This window comes from Carettochelys insculpta, chromosome 21 (assembly GCF_033958435.1).
Source record: "Carettochelys insculpta isolate YL-2023 chromosome 21, ASM3395843v1, whole genome shotgun sequence".
In the NCBI taxonomy this organism is placed as follows: Eukaryota; Metazoa; Chordata; order Testudines; family Carettochelyidae; genus Carettochelys; species Carettochelys insculpta.
This window is the reverse complement of record NC_134157.1, coordinates 22,889,317-22,903,395: the sequence shown is the minus strand read 5'-3', so window position 1 is coordinate 22,903,395 and position 14,079 is coordinate 22,889,317. Positions and strand designations below refer to the sequence as shown.

Below are 14,079 nucleotides of genomic sequence, written 5' to 3'. Positions count from 1 at the left end.
AGAGATCCATGTTTTACATGAATAGCAGCCATTTGCTTTTCATAAACTCTCAAGCCTTAAATATGCATTTAAAATCAAATGTATATATAAAATATTCCTTATCTAGAAATATATCTAGCAACTTTTTAATCTGAAAAATAAATAATGCTAATAGAGTGACACGGTTAAGGGTGGTGTTCCTCCCTCCTTCCTGCCTCCACCACTTGCAACATGATTAGCAGAGAAAGTCTGCTTGCCAAGCTGGAGTTAACACTGGGTGATGGTTGGACACCTCAGCTGATATGTTCTGGCATCCTCCAAGAGTGCAGCTGCACATTTACATATGCAATGACCTAGATTTGCATTTGCTATCACAACCTATCAGACCTAATTAAAGTAATGTAGTTTTCATATAAAATAGGAGAGGATGTTAGATTATAGCATGAACCAAAGAGCATGCTCAGGTCAGATCAAACCATACAAAGAAATTCCACGCTGACTGTATTTTTCCATATGCTTATTTAAAAATTAACCACTTACGTGTTCTCATATCTAATATTAAAGCTGACTGCTGTCACCGTGTCTTTCTTCTCACTATTGATACAAATGAAAGGTACACTCAACTGGTAAATAAATATCTGACTAGGAAAATTTCCTATTCTGACACTTATACAAATATATTTAACTAATTTAGTCATTTACCGGGAACTATGAATTCCTACGTCCTTCTCAGTTCAATCCCCAACAATACTGTTCTGCAAGGCTATCTAAAAGAGAATAAAAGTGCAGAAATACAAGTCACAGAATTATAGAACCACAGAACTGGAAGGGACCTTGGGAGATCATATAGTTCAGACCCCTGCACTCACGGCAGGACTAAGTATTATTCCTGACAGGTACTTGTCAAACTGCTCTTAAAACTCTCCAATGATGGAGAGGCCAAAACCTCCCTAGGCATTTTATTCCGATGCTTAAATACCATGACAGTTAGAAAATTTTTCCTAATGTCCAAACTAAACCTCCTTTGCTGCAATTTAAGCCCACTGCTTCTTATTCTATACTCTGAGGTTAAGAATAATAATTTCTACCCCTTCTACTTGTAGAAATCTTTTTGTATTTGAAAGCTCTTATGGCCCCTCTGAGTCTTCTCTTTTCCAGACTAACAAACTCAATTCTTTCAATCTTCTATTAAAGGTCATTTCTCTAGACCTTTAATCATTTTTGTTGCTCTTCTCTGGACTGTCTCCCATTTGTCCCATTTTTCCTGAAATGTGGTGCCCAGAAATGGACACAATTCTCTAGCTGAGGCCTAATCTGTTCAGAGTAGGTTGAAAGAATTATTTCTCATGTCTTGCTTACAACACTCTTGCTAATACATATCAGAATGATTATTTTTTTTGGCCGGTGTTACACTGTTGATGCATATTTAGCTTGTGGTCCACTATGACCCTTTTCTGCAGTATTTCTTCCTAGGCAGTCAATTTCCATTTTGTATGTGTGAAACTGATTGTTTCTTCATAAATGGAACATTTGCATTTATTGAATTTTAGCCTATTTACTTTATACTATTTCCCCAGTTTGTCCAAATCATTTTGAATCTTAACCCTATCCTCCAAAGCTCTTGCAATCCCTCCCAGCTTGGCATGGCCCACAGACTTTACAGACGTACTCCATGCCATTGTCTAAACTACCAGTGAAGGCACTGAACAGAACTGGACCTAAAACTAATCCCTACTGGAATCCACTCATTATGTCCTTTCAGCTAGACTGTGAATCACAGATAAACACAGCCCTGGAATGCTGTTCTAACCAGCTCTGCACCAACCATATAGTAGCTCCATTTAGACTGCTCTACTTTATTTAAGAGATGGTCATGCAAGACAGCACCAACAACTTGTTTCAAGTCAAGATATATCATGTCTACTGCCTTCTCCTTCCTATCCACAAGGCTTATTACACTGTGAAGGAAAGCTATCAGGTTGGTTTGAAATGATTTGTGCTTGAGAAATCCATGCTGACTGTTACTTATCACATTATCTTCTATATAAGTGATCGCTTAATTATTTGTTCCATTATCTTTCCAGGTACACACATTTAGCCAACTAGTCTAACTCCCCAGTTTGCCCTTATTTCCCTTTTTATAGATAGTCACTATAGGCAGGTTGACACTATGGGCAATGTAGTCCTAAGGTATGCAACTGCAGCTACATAAATAGCATAGCTGGAATTCATGTACCTTATGTTGAATTGCTGCAGTCTCCATTGTGTGTGGAGGAATGAGGGGGGTTAACAGGAGAAACTCTGTCACTGACTTCCCTTACACTACTTGTTCCTGTCAAGTACTGGAGTGAACAAGAGCATGATTGGCAGTCAATTTAGTGGGTCTATATTAGACACACAAGAATAACCCCATGGGTACCAACTGTCACAGTGCTGATCACCTGGTAAGTGTACATTTGCCCCATGTTTGCCATTTTTGTAATCATGTATTACAAGCAGACACATTTGCAAATGTACAGTTTTATAAAATGAAAAGGTAAATTCAGTTAACCCTTCCACCAGCTTCAGACACATCTATCCTACTCCTAGGGGACTTCCCAATTTCCATGACTGTTTCAGTCTTAGTGAAGGTGCTAACGTTTGAAAGAATATGAGACAGAACCTAACAGTGGACCCTTCAACGCATGGCTGAGATACACTGAAAGGGAAGATTTGTACTTAATTATTTTTTGAATGTTCAGAGTATGTATGAAATTCAGTAATCTCCAGAGCAGCTGTGCGACTGGATTTAAACTTAGGAGAAATAATTTTGATCCAAAGGCTGCTCTGTCCTTAGCTACACAATAAAGTATAATTTTTTCTATTGTTCTGAAAAGAACAAGACAAAAATTAAAGTTAATTGTAATTCCATTCAAATAAAACACATTTTCATTTTTAAGGAGAAAGCCAGAGATTATTCCAAGAATCAGACTGGACAATATCTCTGTAGCATGCATTCCTTGTAAACTATAACAGCTGACACAAACAACAAATCTCAAAGTCAAGGTAGAAAAGTACAGAAAAAAAAAAAGCATATCACTGCCTAACACATTTACATGGAATTAACTAACTCTTTCAGCACCAAATTTTAGTGGTTAATGGGATTTCTTGCCAAATAAGAGAATTAATGAGGTTTTATATTCTAAATCAAACAACCAAAACAATCAAAGAACCAGAAGAATTACACACTGACAGAAGCCACCTTTAGCACTGGATATAAACAAACTCCCCAGAAACCTATGCAATATTTCTATCAGCTGCAGCGATCTGAACCTTAATTATTAAGGAATTTCAGACTATATACGTCAGAATGCAAAAACTTCAGATGGATAGGGTGACAGCAGATGGACAGTTAACAAAAGATTCCTGCTGATATATTTACCCCTTTGTAGCAGAGTTTGGTATGTTCTGATGTATCAGCAGTTTAAGCAATGAAGGCTGCATTCTACCAACAAAAGGAACTAGACTTAAAAGGTTCCTCAGTTCCTCAAGACAAAGCCCATTTTCTAATATACTCATGTTTAGAAGCTATCTTAAGCTACTCTACGAAATACAGTGCAAGACAGAACAGTCAGGCATCAGAGCTCTTACAAATATGTTCTTTTTTCTGTATGATCACATTTCCCAACTATTGGGTACAGCACACGGATCTTATTCCTAACCAAGCCACCAGTGCCTTTCTCCACAGACTCCTGCAGAGATGGGAAGTCTTAACAAATACTGAAGTGGAAGGTGCCAGTGGTAAATAAAGTTTTCTTCCTGTATATGCATGTGTACACACATCTTAGAATGCACAGGTGCAGAGGTCTTTCAGTGCTTCTATCCAGCATTAAAATTGTTTGCCCTCCCCTGAAAGACAGCAGCTATCAGTAAGCAGAAGTAAAGAGTCCAAATGCCTGTGAAGAATTTTGAAATGAGCACTCAAACAAAGTTTTACTTCAGAATTTAAAGGAGTATGTTAAGGCATGGGAGAGAGAGAGAGAGAGAGAACTATTCTGCACACACTTTCCACAGTCTCTGGAGAGATGGAGAAAATGCATTTTGCCAATATTAAATTCACACTAATATTACTGAAAACACTAAAGCTGTGTCTATACTAGCCCTTCCTTTTGGAAGGGGCATGGTAATGAGCGAGGTTGGAAGATGCTAATGAGGTTTGTCCATGAATATGCAGCACCTTATTAGCATAATGGCAGCTGAGGCGATTCAAAAGAGCTGTTTTCAAATTGCACGCCACCTGTGTAGACAGGAGGTCTTTCGAAAGTCCCTTCTTCCTATCTGGTGTTAGGAAGAAGGGGCTTTCAAAGTCTGGGGGGCCATTTATAAAGGCCCCAAGGTACACAGGCAGCGCGATTTGAAAGCTGCACTTTCAAATCGCCACGGCCGCCAATAAGCTAATAGGTGCTGCATATTCATGGACACACCTCATTAGCATCTTCCGATCTCACTCATTACCATGCCCCTTCGGAAAGGAAGGGGCTAGCGTAGACACAGCTTAACTGTTGAGACTTAGTGTATAATACTTCGAGAGCTCAGGAGAGAAGACACTGGTCACTGGAGGATGTGAGACTAGACAACAAAATCTTAGCACAATAACAAGACATGAATTCAAATCTGTGTCTGTGTGACTACTTCTCAGAGATATGGAGAAATTTCATGCTGGGTGTGGCCAGAGGATGGACATGTCCTATGATAATTGCCCTGTGTGCAAACAATAAAAGCTAATGTTAATAACAAATAAATTCAGTTGATTGATTCCAGTCTAACTGGCATGAAAGGAGGGCAGTACTTACCATAAGTCTGCACTAGTGGCAATCAGGATGCTCAAAATATTTCAGACCTACCCTAAAGAGTCTTAAAAATTGGTTAACAAATGGTTAATAAAAGTTAGCTATCACAATATTTGGCTACCAATAAAAAATATTTTTCCCCTGTAGGAGCATGAAATTAAATATTTTTATAATAGAACAAAATAAGCATTCACCCAATTAATTTTCTGAAATCTCATTAAAAAATTTAGCCTGACTAAGTCATAGACTTCCGACCTGAATTTTAATTATCTTCATGCTGGATAAAAGTTTTTTTTTTCTAATATTTGCAATGCATCATTAATTTTAAGGCAACCATTTCCATGTTTTTAAAGTGCACAATTCAGATAAACGACAGGTTACCATAAATTAATTCCACCTTTGAAAAACATCTGTGGTGGTACTTGGGAAAGCCTTAGCATACGGAGTATAATGTATATGTATTCAAAGGACTGATTTACGATCATCAATCATTCAGATCTCTTTATGATCTGTCAGACTGTACATCCATATCCATAATATAAAATCTTGCTGAAAAAATTCTATTCATTTTGAGACTGAAATTGTTTTCTGGGTGGATTTAAAAATAGAAGAATGAGTTGATTTTATATATGATTTCCAAACTCCACCTACTAGAATAGGAAAATACTGGGTTTGTAAACGTGAATTATTGTTCAAATATCAAACAGCTATTTTGGCAATGACTGCAGCTCATGACTGACGTATAACCTTCCTCTTTTTGACTTCATAACTTCAGAAACCAGTATGATAATCTTGGCTATTCTGAATCTGAATCCGACCTAAATAAGTGGTGATCAAAACTGTTATTATAACCAATTCTAGTAATTTAGAATTGTAAAAACAAATGTCAGGTAACAGACATTGGGCTGTGTTATTTTTTTTTATGAGATTAATTTTCAGTCAATAAAAATGATGAAAAAGGAACATTTTTAGAACTGTATTCTACTGACTTTGCATAATCTTACTCCTACTGCTATCCAGAGCAAACAAACATTCTGGGTATTTCTCAGATTGCCAACCTGCAGTCAGGAACATTACTAGGAAAATGTTTTGTTTTGTTTTTTTTTTAGACACAAAGTTCATAGGAACAATCCTGGGCTGACATCTTTTCTGTGATTTTTAGAAGGTCCTCGGTCTATATATTCACTTACTCTATTGTGAGTCATAAGAAAAAGGTTAACTAAAACACTAAATATAAATACTGCAGATGAGCAGCTAGGGATGGCTCTGAACTAGCACTGCAAATCTTCTGGGGCAAGTTTGCAACAAATCGTGCAATGTAGTCAATTTATCTCTCTTAAACTTGAAATTATATACCCTTTATTGTATCTGCAACTTATAAAAAATAAATATCATGCCACCAGAGTACAGCTACTATATTCCAAATTTTTATTTAGCAGAAAAATACTCCAAAATTTGAATTATGAAAGGAATAGGCAGCAGTAAAGATCAGGCTGGAAAACTGTGCTGATATTAGCAACTCATGCAGTATTAGGAAAAGCAAATACCACTTCCTCACCTATGCAGAAGTGCTTTAAGAGTGACACTAGTTGTAGAAGGTCACTGCATAAAAGCATACAATCTTACTATGCAAGTGTTGTCTAGGAGTTAGAGAAGGGGGTGGGGATTCTATTTTTCCATCTCTACCACTGATTTGATGTCTTATGCTACATTAAGTCAGCCATTGCCTCCACTTTGCCACCCATATAATGGAGATAATACCCTTTTGTGAAGTATTTATAAGTATACCATGAAAAGTGCTAAAAGCACTTCAAAGAGTGAAAACTACAGTTGGGAAAGGCCTCTGGGACAGGAGAATTCCCCTGTGCTCGTACTTCTGCATTTGAGGGCATAAACTTGGCTGAAGAAACCACTCCACTTAGTTTATTCTCTCAATTCCCTTTCCTGTCCTCCCCACCATTCCATTAGTTTTGCAGAGACTCTAAAAGCCAATACACTGCCTGATCTGCATAAACACTGAAGACTCCATGCATGACGCTTTTCATAAGAGCTGTCTAACCATCATTTTCCTCCCTTGCAGCCCTAAACTACAACACAGATGCTAACATTATTAATTCACTCAACAACAAGGATCACTGCATTTCAAGGTACAGAAATTATGTTGTTTGGGAACCTTTCACATAAAAAGCACAACAAAATTAAGAAGTTCTCATGTTACATGTATGCTCCCCAAAAAAGCCAGGTATAGTGCAATAAAACCACCATCATCCTCATGACACACAAGGAAATTGTGATAACCCTTGCTTAGGAAGTTACTATGTTGTGCTTCTTTTTACAATAAACTATATTTTAAAATCAATATTTTATCTTCTCTGCAACACGATTTCTATGGTTTATTCAGCATCAGAGATTTAAAAAAGAGAAGCAAAAATGCAAATGCTCTTTTCCTTATTCCCCCAAATTTCAACCCGATCTCCTTCAGAACAGCTGACATACTCAGTATCTAAAATTATATCAGTGGAGGTGTCTAACAGGAGAGGGAGGAATCTTCACTGAACAATGACCATTCCAGTAAACGAGGTTGCTCAGCATAAGGGTAACTGCAGAACATAAGAGTATTACCTACTAATTACACTTAACTATGTCATTACAAATTCTAACATGTGCGCCACGATGCCATGAATGTATCTGCTGCTTAAGAACACTTCCTAATCTTGTTCATGAAATAATTACAGGGGTTCTAGCCTGCCAAATGAGGCAGTAATTAACCCTAATTGCTGAAAATACAACTGGCTAATTCTAGGAGATTAATCAAGGGGATTCAATTGTTATTAAATGACTTAATATGACAAATTGCTGCATTAGGAAAGTTGGGCTGTGCACCACAGAATGTATTTTCAAAGCAGTACTGCACAAAACACACTCATCGTACTGTGTATGTAGACAACCCATTGTTTTTGGAATTTTGTACCTTATGTTTTGCTACAGCTCTCCTTATGAATCACTCCTGTCCAAGCAACCTCAAAACACCACTGGATCCAACATTTAAAGTGGCAAATTAACATCCACATTTCCCAGCAAGACATCTAGCACTTGTCTTTACCTTTATGGCTTTTTCTGTTAACAGCAGTAGGCACTGTACAGGTGAAACTAACTGTTCTAATAATATCTGCACCTTTAAACAACCTCCAAAGAGGGTGATAGTTCCAAGATATACCAACAAAAATAATCTCTTGATTAAACTGGAAATCTTCAATTAGTCTGGAAATAAGACCTAATTGATTCCCCACCCCCTTAGTAAAGGGCCAGTTACAAGTGGCAGAGCCTCATACAAGGAAATTATTTGTGCAGACAAAAAAATATCAAGAAATGATACTTAGAAGCTTACAAGACAGAATGAGAGCAAACAATTTCATTTCAACTGAACTGTTTTTTGTATTTGGTAATTATCATTATTCATTATAACAATATGCAAGTAGATAAATAAGGAATGTATTTATTATTAATATTCAAACAGCTTATTTTCTTTGTCCTTCCTTTAAGGAATCACAGCCACATAGAAAGTCAGCATTCTACCAGTATAAGCTTTTTCGAAAGCCAATTTCAAAGCATTTGCTATAGGTCCACTGAAAATGTTTTCCATTCCTCCTGTGATCACCAAAAATAGGTTTGAAGCAACACTGTTCGGCTGTTTAGGCCCAGAAGACTGGAATAATTTTAAGGTTTAAAAACAATTATAAAAAAGGATACCAGTGGGCCTTTAAGGAGAGAAAAGGGGGATTAAAGAGATAATGGTGCTTACTTGAGGATCATGCTGATATTCCTGCCCTGGCACTTTGCAGAGTGGGTTGTTCTGCTCACTTAGATGATGTGGATGGTTATGCTGTCCTTCCATGGTAACATGCCAATCTTTGCCCTATAATTCTGTTGAAATAAAGAAAACCATATCACTTAAAAAGACAACATATTAAAAGGTAGAAAGAATGTGCAATAGTCTGTCTGGATATGCACACACGTTTGTACATAAAACAGGACAAAGAGGATAGTCATTTCCTCTCCATTCTAGTGCATTTTCCAATGCACAGAACTCTTGAAACAAGAATCCTTCATCTTCAATCACAGTCTCTAAGCATGTCATGAATACACTACTTGGAGTTCTTTCAGCTTGTGTATGCAGAAAGCCATGAGTCAAGCACATTCTGAGTCTCCACAGACAACAGTAAGGGAAAAACCCTCATGATCAGGACCCTGACAAATTCACAATACATTTTGGTCAATTTCATCGTTATAATTTAAAAAAAATAAATAAATGTAACCTATTTAAATCTGGAACATCATGGTGTTGTAATTATAGAGGATCCTGACCAAAAGAGAAGGTGCTGGGGATCGCAAGGTTTTTCAGATGGGGGTGTGATTCTGCTACCCTTACCTCTGCATTGCTCCTGCTGCTGGTGCGGACTTCTAGTTGAGCAGCTGGAGTATCAGCTGCTGGATGTGAGCCCAGATCTGAAGGCTGAGACACCATAAGCAGCTGTGTAGAAATAAGGATGGCATGGTATGGTATTGCCATCCTAACTTCTATGCTGCCACCTGAAAAAGCCCTCAGTAAGCAGCCACTATTGACTGACTACCCAGCTCTGAAGGCAGCAGCACAGAAGTAAGGTTGGTAAGAAAAAGTATTGCCACCTTGACTTCTGCACTGCTGCTGCTGCTGCACTGCCTTCAGAGTTGAATGCCCAGCCAACAGCTGCCACTCTCTGGCCACCCAGCTCTGAAGGCAGTTCAGAAGTAAGGATTGCAACATAGTGATCCCTCTAAAATAACCATGTAACCTCTTTTTAGGTCAGAACCCCAATGTGAGAAAGACTGGTGTCCATGTGACATCTGTGTAGTATAGGATAAAAGCACACAAAAGACCAGATTTCACAGGAGGGAGACCAGATTTCATAGTCTATGAAGGAAATTTCATGGGTGTGAATTTAGTAGGGCCTTAGTCATGATACCATAAGCATCCTTGATTTCCATGAATGCTTTCACACTTCCGGAGGCCCCTTCTTCCCAAAAATTTTCAGGAAGAAGGGGCCTCCAGAAAGAAGGACTTCCTTCCGGAAGCCCCCCCAGGGCTGCGCTTCTGCACAGTGTTTTGGAGTCCGGAAGAACGATCTTCTGGACTCCAAATCATGTGATATTATGCTAATGAGGTGCAGGAAATTTGCATCTGTGCCTCATTATCATCTTTCGCTCTGTGTATTAGCATGTAGTAATGGGCTTTTTGTCTAGAGGTATGTATTACTCTGATGATGGCCTGTATACACCTACAGGTGCCCTTAACAAGAGTTAGCAGATATGTGGTCTAAGTGACCTTATATTTTCTGAGCCATATTTCCCCTTTACTGACCAGACAGTTCCTGTTTCAAATCATCCCTCTTTACTCTTCTTAGAGACTATAACTTCAGCACCTTTTCTGATGGTGGGAAGCAGGAACAAGCCAACTAACTGTTTTTATTTATTTTATCTTTGGCAGTCTGATAAATGCAAGTATTTGGGTTAATCTCAAACAAGAGAGGCTGCAAGGCCAGAGATTTTCTGAATGGAGAGGAGGGAAAATTAAAAGGGAAAAAAATCACCTATGTGTCAGCTCCAAGTAGCTTCATTAACTTCTTCACAGAAGTTCAATCTAACAGAAGAATAATTTGATTCAGCTGAAAATGAATACCTTTTAGGCTTTAAAGCTTCTGCTGAATTTGGAGTAAAATTATTTCCCAAGCAGATCAGGAAGATAATTTATAACTTCTACTAATAGTCTGTAAGTGTCAATGAATCCCAAGAATTTTTTTCCACTGTCATCCTGATTTCACCACAAAGATTCCCATTAATTAGCAATGCTGTTGTAGCAGTATAGGTCTCAAGATAGTAAAGTGACTTGGTGGGTGAGGTATTTTCTTTTATTGAACCATATTCTGTTGATGAGACACACAAGCTTTCAATCTTACATAGAACTCTTCTTCGAGACCGAGTACATTTCCCAGGCATGATTTAATTGGCATGAAACTTGCTGCAATAAACCTCATGCCTGGAATATTGGTATGGAGGGGGACAGCTTGCTTAGAACAGACAGACAGAATAAAAAGGAAGAAGGTGTTGTACTGTACAGTGAGAACATATACACTTACTCTGAGGTCCAGAAGGATGAGAGGCAGACTAGTAGAAAGTTTATGGGCAAAAAATAGGGTTGTTGTTGTTGTTATTGTTATTGTTTTAGTGGTCTATTATAGACCACTAAATCTGGAAGTGGAGGTAGACGAAGTAGTTCTAGAACAAGTAATAGAAATATTCAAAATATAAGACCTGGTAATAGCAGATGCCTTCACGCACACATCTGCAGATTGCGTAAGAACCACAATTGATTTTTTCAGAGGCCCCAGTTAAAAAAAAAAAAAAGCATTCTCCATTCCATTCAAAACAAATGGAGAGTCCCAGAATAAAGAGAAAGTTTTCAAAGAGCATTCTTTAACAACATAAGGTCCCAGAAAAAGAAAATGTACAGGAAAAAGGATTTTTGAGGACCTAGCCATTTCTCATGGATACAATATTAAAGGCACAACTGCGAACCAAAGTGATGCAAAGAGAGATAAGAAAAATAAGAGGCCAATATGACTCTATCAGGAACTCCGTAATTACCTGAAAATCAAAATGGAATCAGGTTGAGAAAGAGGAAATAATATCTAGGTCACGATCAAACGCAGAGGTTTTCAACTAGTGTGCTGCGGCACACTGGTGTGCTGTGAGAACTGTCACAGAATCACAGGGCTGGAAGGGACCTCAGGAGGTCATCTAGTCCAGCCCCCTCATCTAGTCCAAGTGTACCATGAAATTTCATTAATTTCCCCTCACTGTGGCTCAGGGGGTAGGGGGTGGATTGATGACTCTGAGCCAGCTGGGGCTGAAGCAGCAAGGCTGATTGAGTCCTAGGTGGCACAGGGTTCATCAATTCCCAGCCCTTGCCCCTCCCAGCGGTAGCTTTTTGCAGACCCATGAGGGGAAATGCTGACCCCGCAGGACCCCCTTTGTGCTGGGAGGCAGCTGAAATACTGCTTCCAGGCCTGAACAAGCTGGCAGGGAGCCCACCCACACTCCCTGCTGTGGCAAAGGGGTGGGTGAGAGCCTGTTGGAGCAGGGATGCAGTTTGAATGTCGTGTTCTGGCTCCAACAGTGTGGCAGGGACGGGAGCCTGCTTTCTGGAGTACCTCCCCCACCTGCAAGTAATTGAGCAGCTGCTGAAATTTTCAGTGGTTACTTGTTTATTCAACATCCCTAGCATGACACTGAGCAGATTTTGAAAATGTATCTGTGCTCTCTGACTGTGTATTCTGTGGTGAATTTGAAACATTAATGCATTTTATTCTTGTGTAGCTTGTTCTACCTATTACTATGTTGCAAACTGTAACAATTGTAAAAAGTAAGTAAATGTGATTCTTGTGAGCAATTTACTGCTGAAAAAAGTGGGTATGCCATGGAACTGTCTATCTCATTGAAGTGTGCCATATTACTGAAAAGGCTGGGAACAACTGATCTAACCAGTAATTAATATTACTCATGGGCCCAGAAGAATTTTTAAAATTGTCCAACCTTATTTTGATCAGCAGAACACTGAAAATAAAAGTTGAGACCCATGTGATGAAGCACAAGAAATGGTGAGTTATTAGTTTTTATTTTAAATCATACTTGCTTTTCTTAAATTCTAGTCATCTTCCAATTTCCAAAATACTTCTACCAAGAAAGTTGACTCACCTTCCTTGGATTCTCCCTCAAAGATTAATAAATAATACAAGAACAGAAGTACAACTGAAATGTTAAACTTTTGTTCAAAAGGACTCCAATGTGCTTGTTAAAGTCAGAATAACCAAAATCTTGGGTTTGGTGGAACAATTTATTTTACCAATTGCTAACAACATCTATTAACACTTTCAACTGTTTAAAAGACAGTTAGTTAGGTATGATCCCCTTCAGTAAACATGCCAGTGAGTCGCCTAACTCATTTGCAGAGAAGCAAATAAAATCTGAATTCTCAACAGCCAGATGATGCCTGTTATGATCACACTCCATGAACAAAACCTGTAGTTTTGTAAGCCATTTGAATTAGTGAAAAGGTCAGTAACTATTACGCATGCAGATTCTGTACTCTGCATCCTCAGTGATACTGATTGCAGGATGGACACCATTTATAACATTATGTAGGCTGAGGGAAAACTTCAAGATCATCATTTGTTAGTAACCCAAAGTATCAAAGTTGACATTACACCATGACCCAGAGTCATCTGAAAAGTTGAGATTCAATATCAGCCCGACAAATGTTCTTTTTATTCAAGTTCATGTGTTAGAGAAAGCAATTGTTGGAAGGCTATCAGAAAAACAGTGACATCAATACACTGATATAGAAAGAAAGTTAAAAAAAATGGTAATGCAGATAAATTTGTTCCATTTTTCCAATACGGAACTGGAGGGGAGAGGGAAAGCTGTCAGTAACCAATAACCTACAATCTTTTATTTCATTCTTACTTTAATACTAATCCCTCGTTTTCAGTCTAAAATTTCCCTTCGTCCCACACAAATTATGTCCCATTCTTTAGCACTGAAAATGAAGCGTTATAAACATGAATTGTTGAGTCAAAACACAAAAGGAAATCCAACTTGAATTTAAGTTGCCAGTAATGTGGTTGCTGAAAGCAGTACTGAAATCCAGTACCCATACCACAACTCAGATTCCAGCACCGTGACATACCACATCTGGGTTTAACTAAAACCTGTAGAGAAGGGTGGAGGATTATCAAGTGGTTTCAAGTATGACTGGAATACCTCTACAACAAAGTAAGACTGAAAAGTTTGTGGGGGTTGGGAAGGAAAAGACTGAAAAGACATGAATGAAAGGGCCCTGAAAATGTTACACACAAGCCAAATTTGCAAGCAAGCTGATGGGAATTCAATCTTTGTGTAATAACTGTTTGAGCACACTAAGTCAGCCTGGAAACGAGTAATTCTGTTGGTTGAACAGCATGAAGAAGTTTGCTACTTTATTTGAATATAGTGAGCCTTCTTCCTACCCAAGTGCAGGCCCACTGACAGGATTTCCAGGCCCCAGGGCAGCACAGTCAATGGGCTCCCCATGTCCCTCCCTTGGACAGAGCTACATGTCAGCCCCAAAGTGTCACCCTTCAATAAGAGGACTCCCTGGTTGGCTGCAACTCCACCCCCATCTGCCTAGAAGTGTCTC

The 14,079-nt window shown here is 38.6% G+C and overlaps 1 protein-coding gene across 2 annotated transcripts in view; it reads right to left on the bottom strand.

The window, feature by feature from the left end:
* The window catches only part of NEK6 (NIMA related kinase 6), a 141,906-nt gene that overhangs the window by 73,817 nt on the left and 54,010 nt on the right, over positions 1 to 14,079 (bottom strand). For both annotated transcript variants that reach the window (XM_075015495.1, XM_075015496.1), the window contains exon 3: positions 8,611 to 8,732. In XM_075015495.1, coding sequence (XP_074871596.1) covers positions 8,611 to 8,703 — 93 coding nt within the window. In that variant the 5' untranslated portion in view covers positions 8,704 to 8,732. The remainder of the gene's footprint in view (positions 1 to 8,610; positions 8,733 to 14,079) is intronic.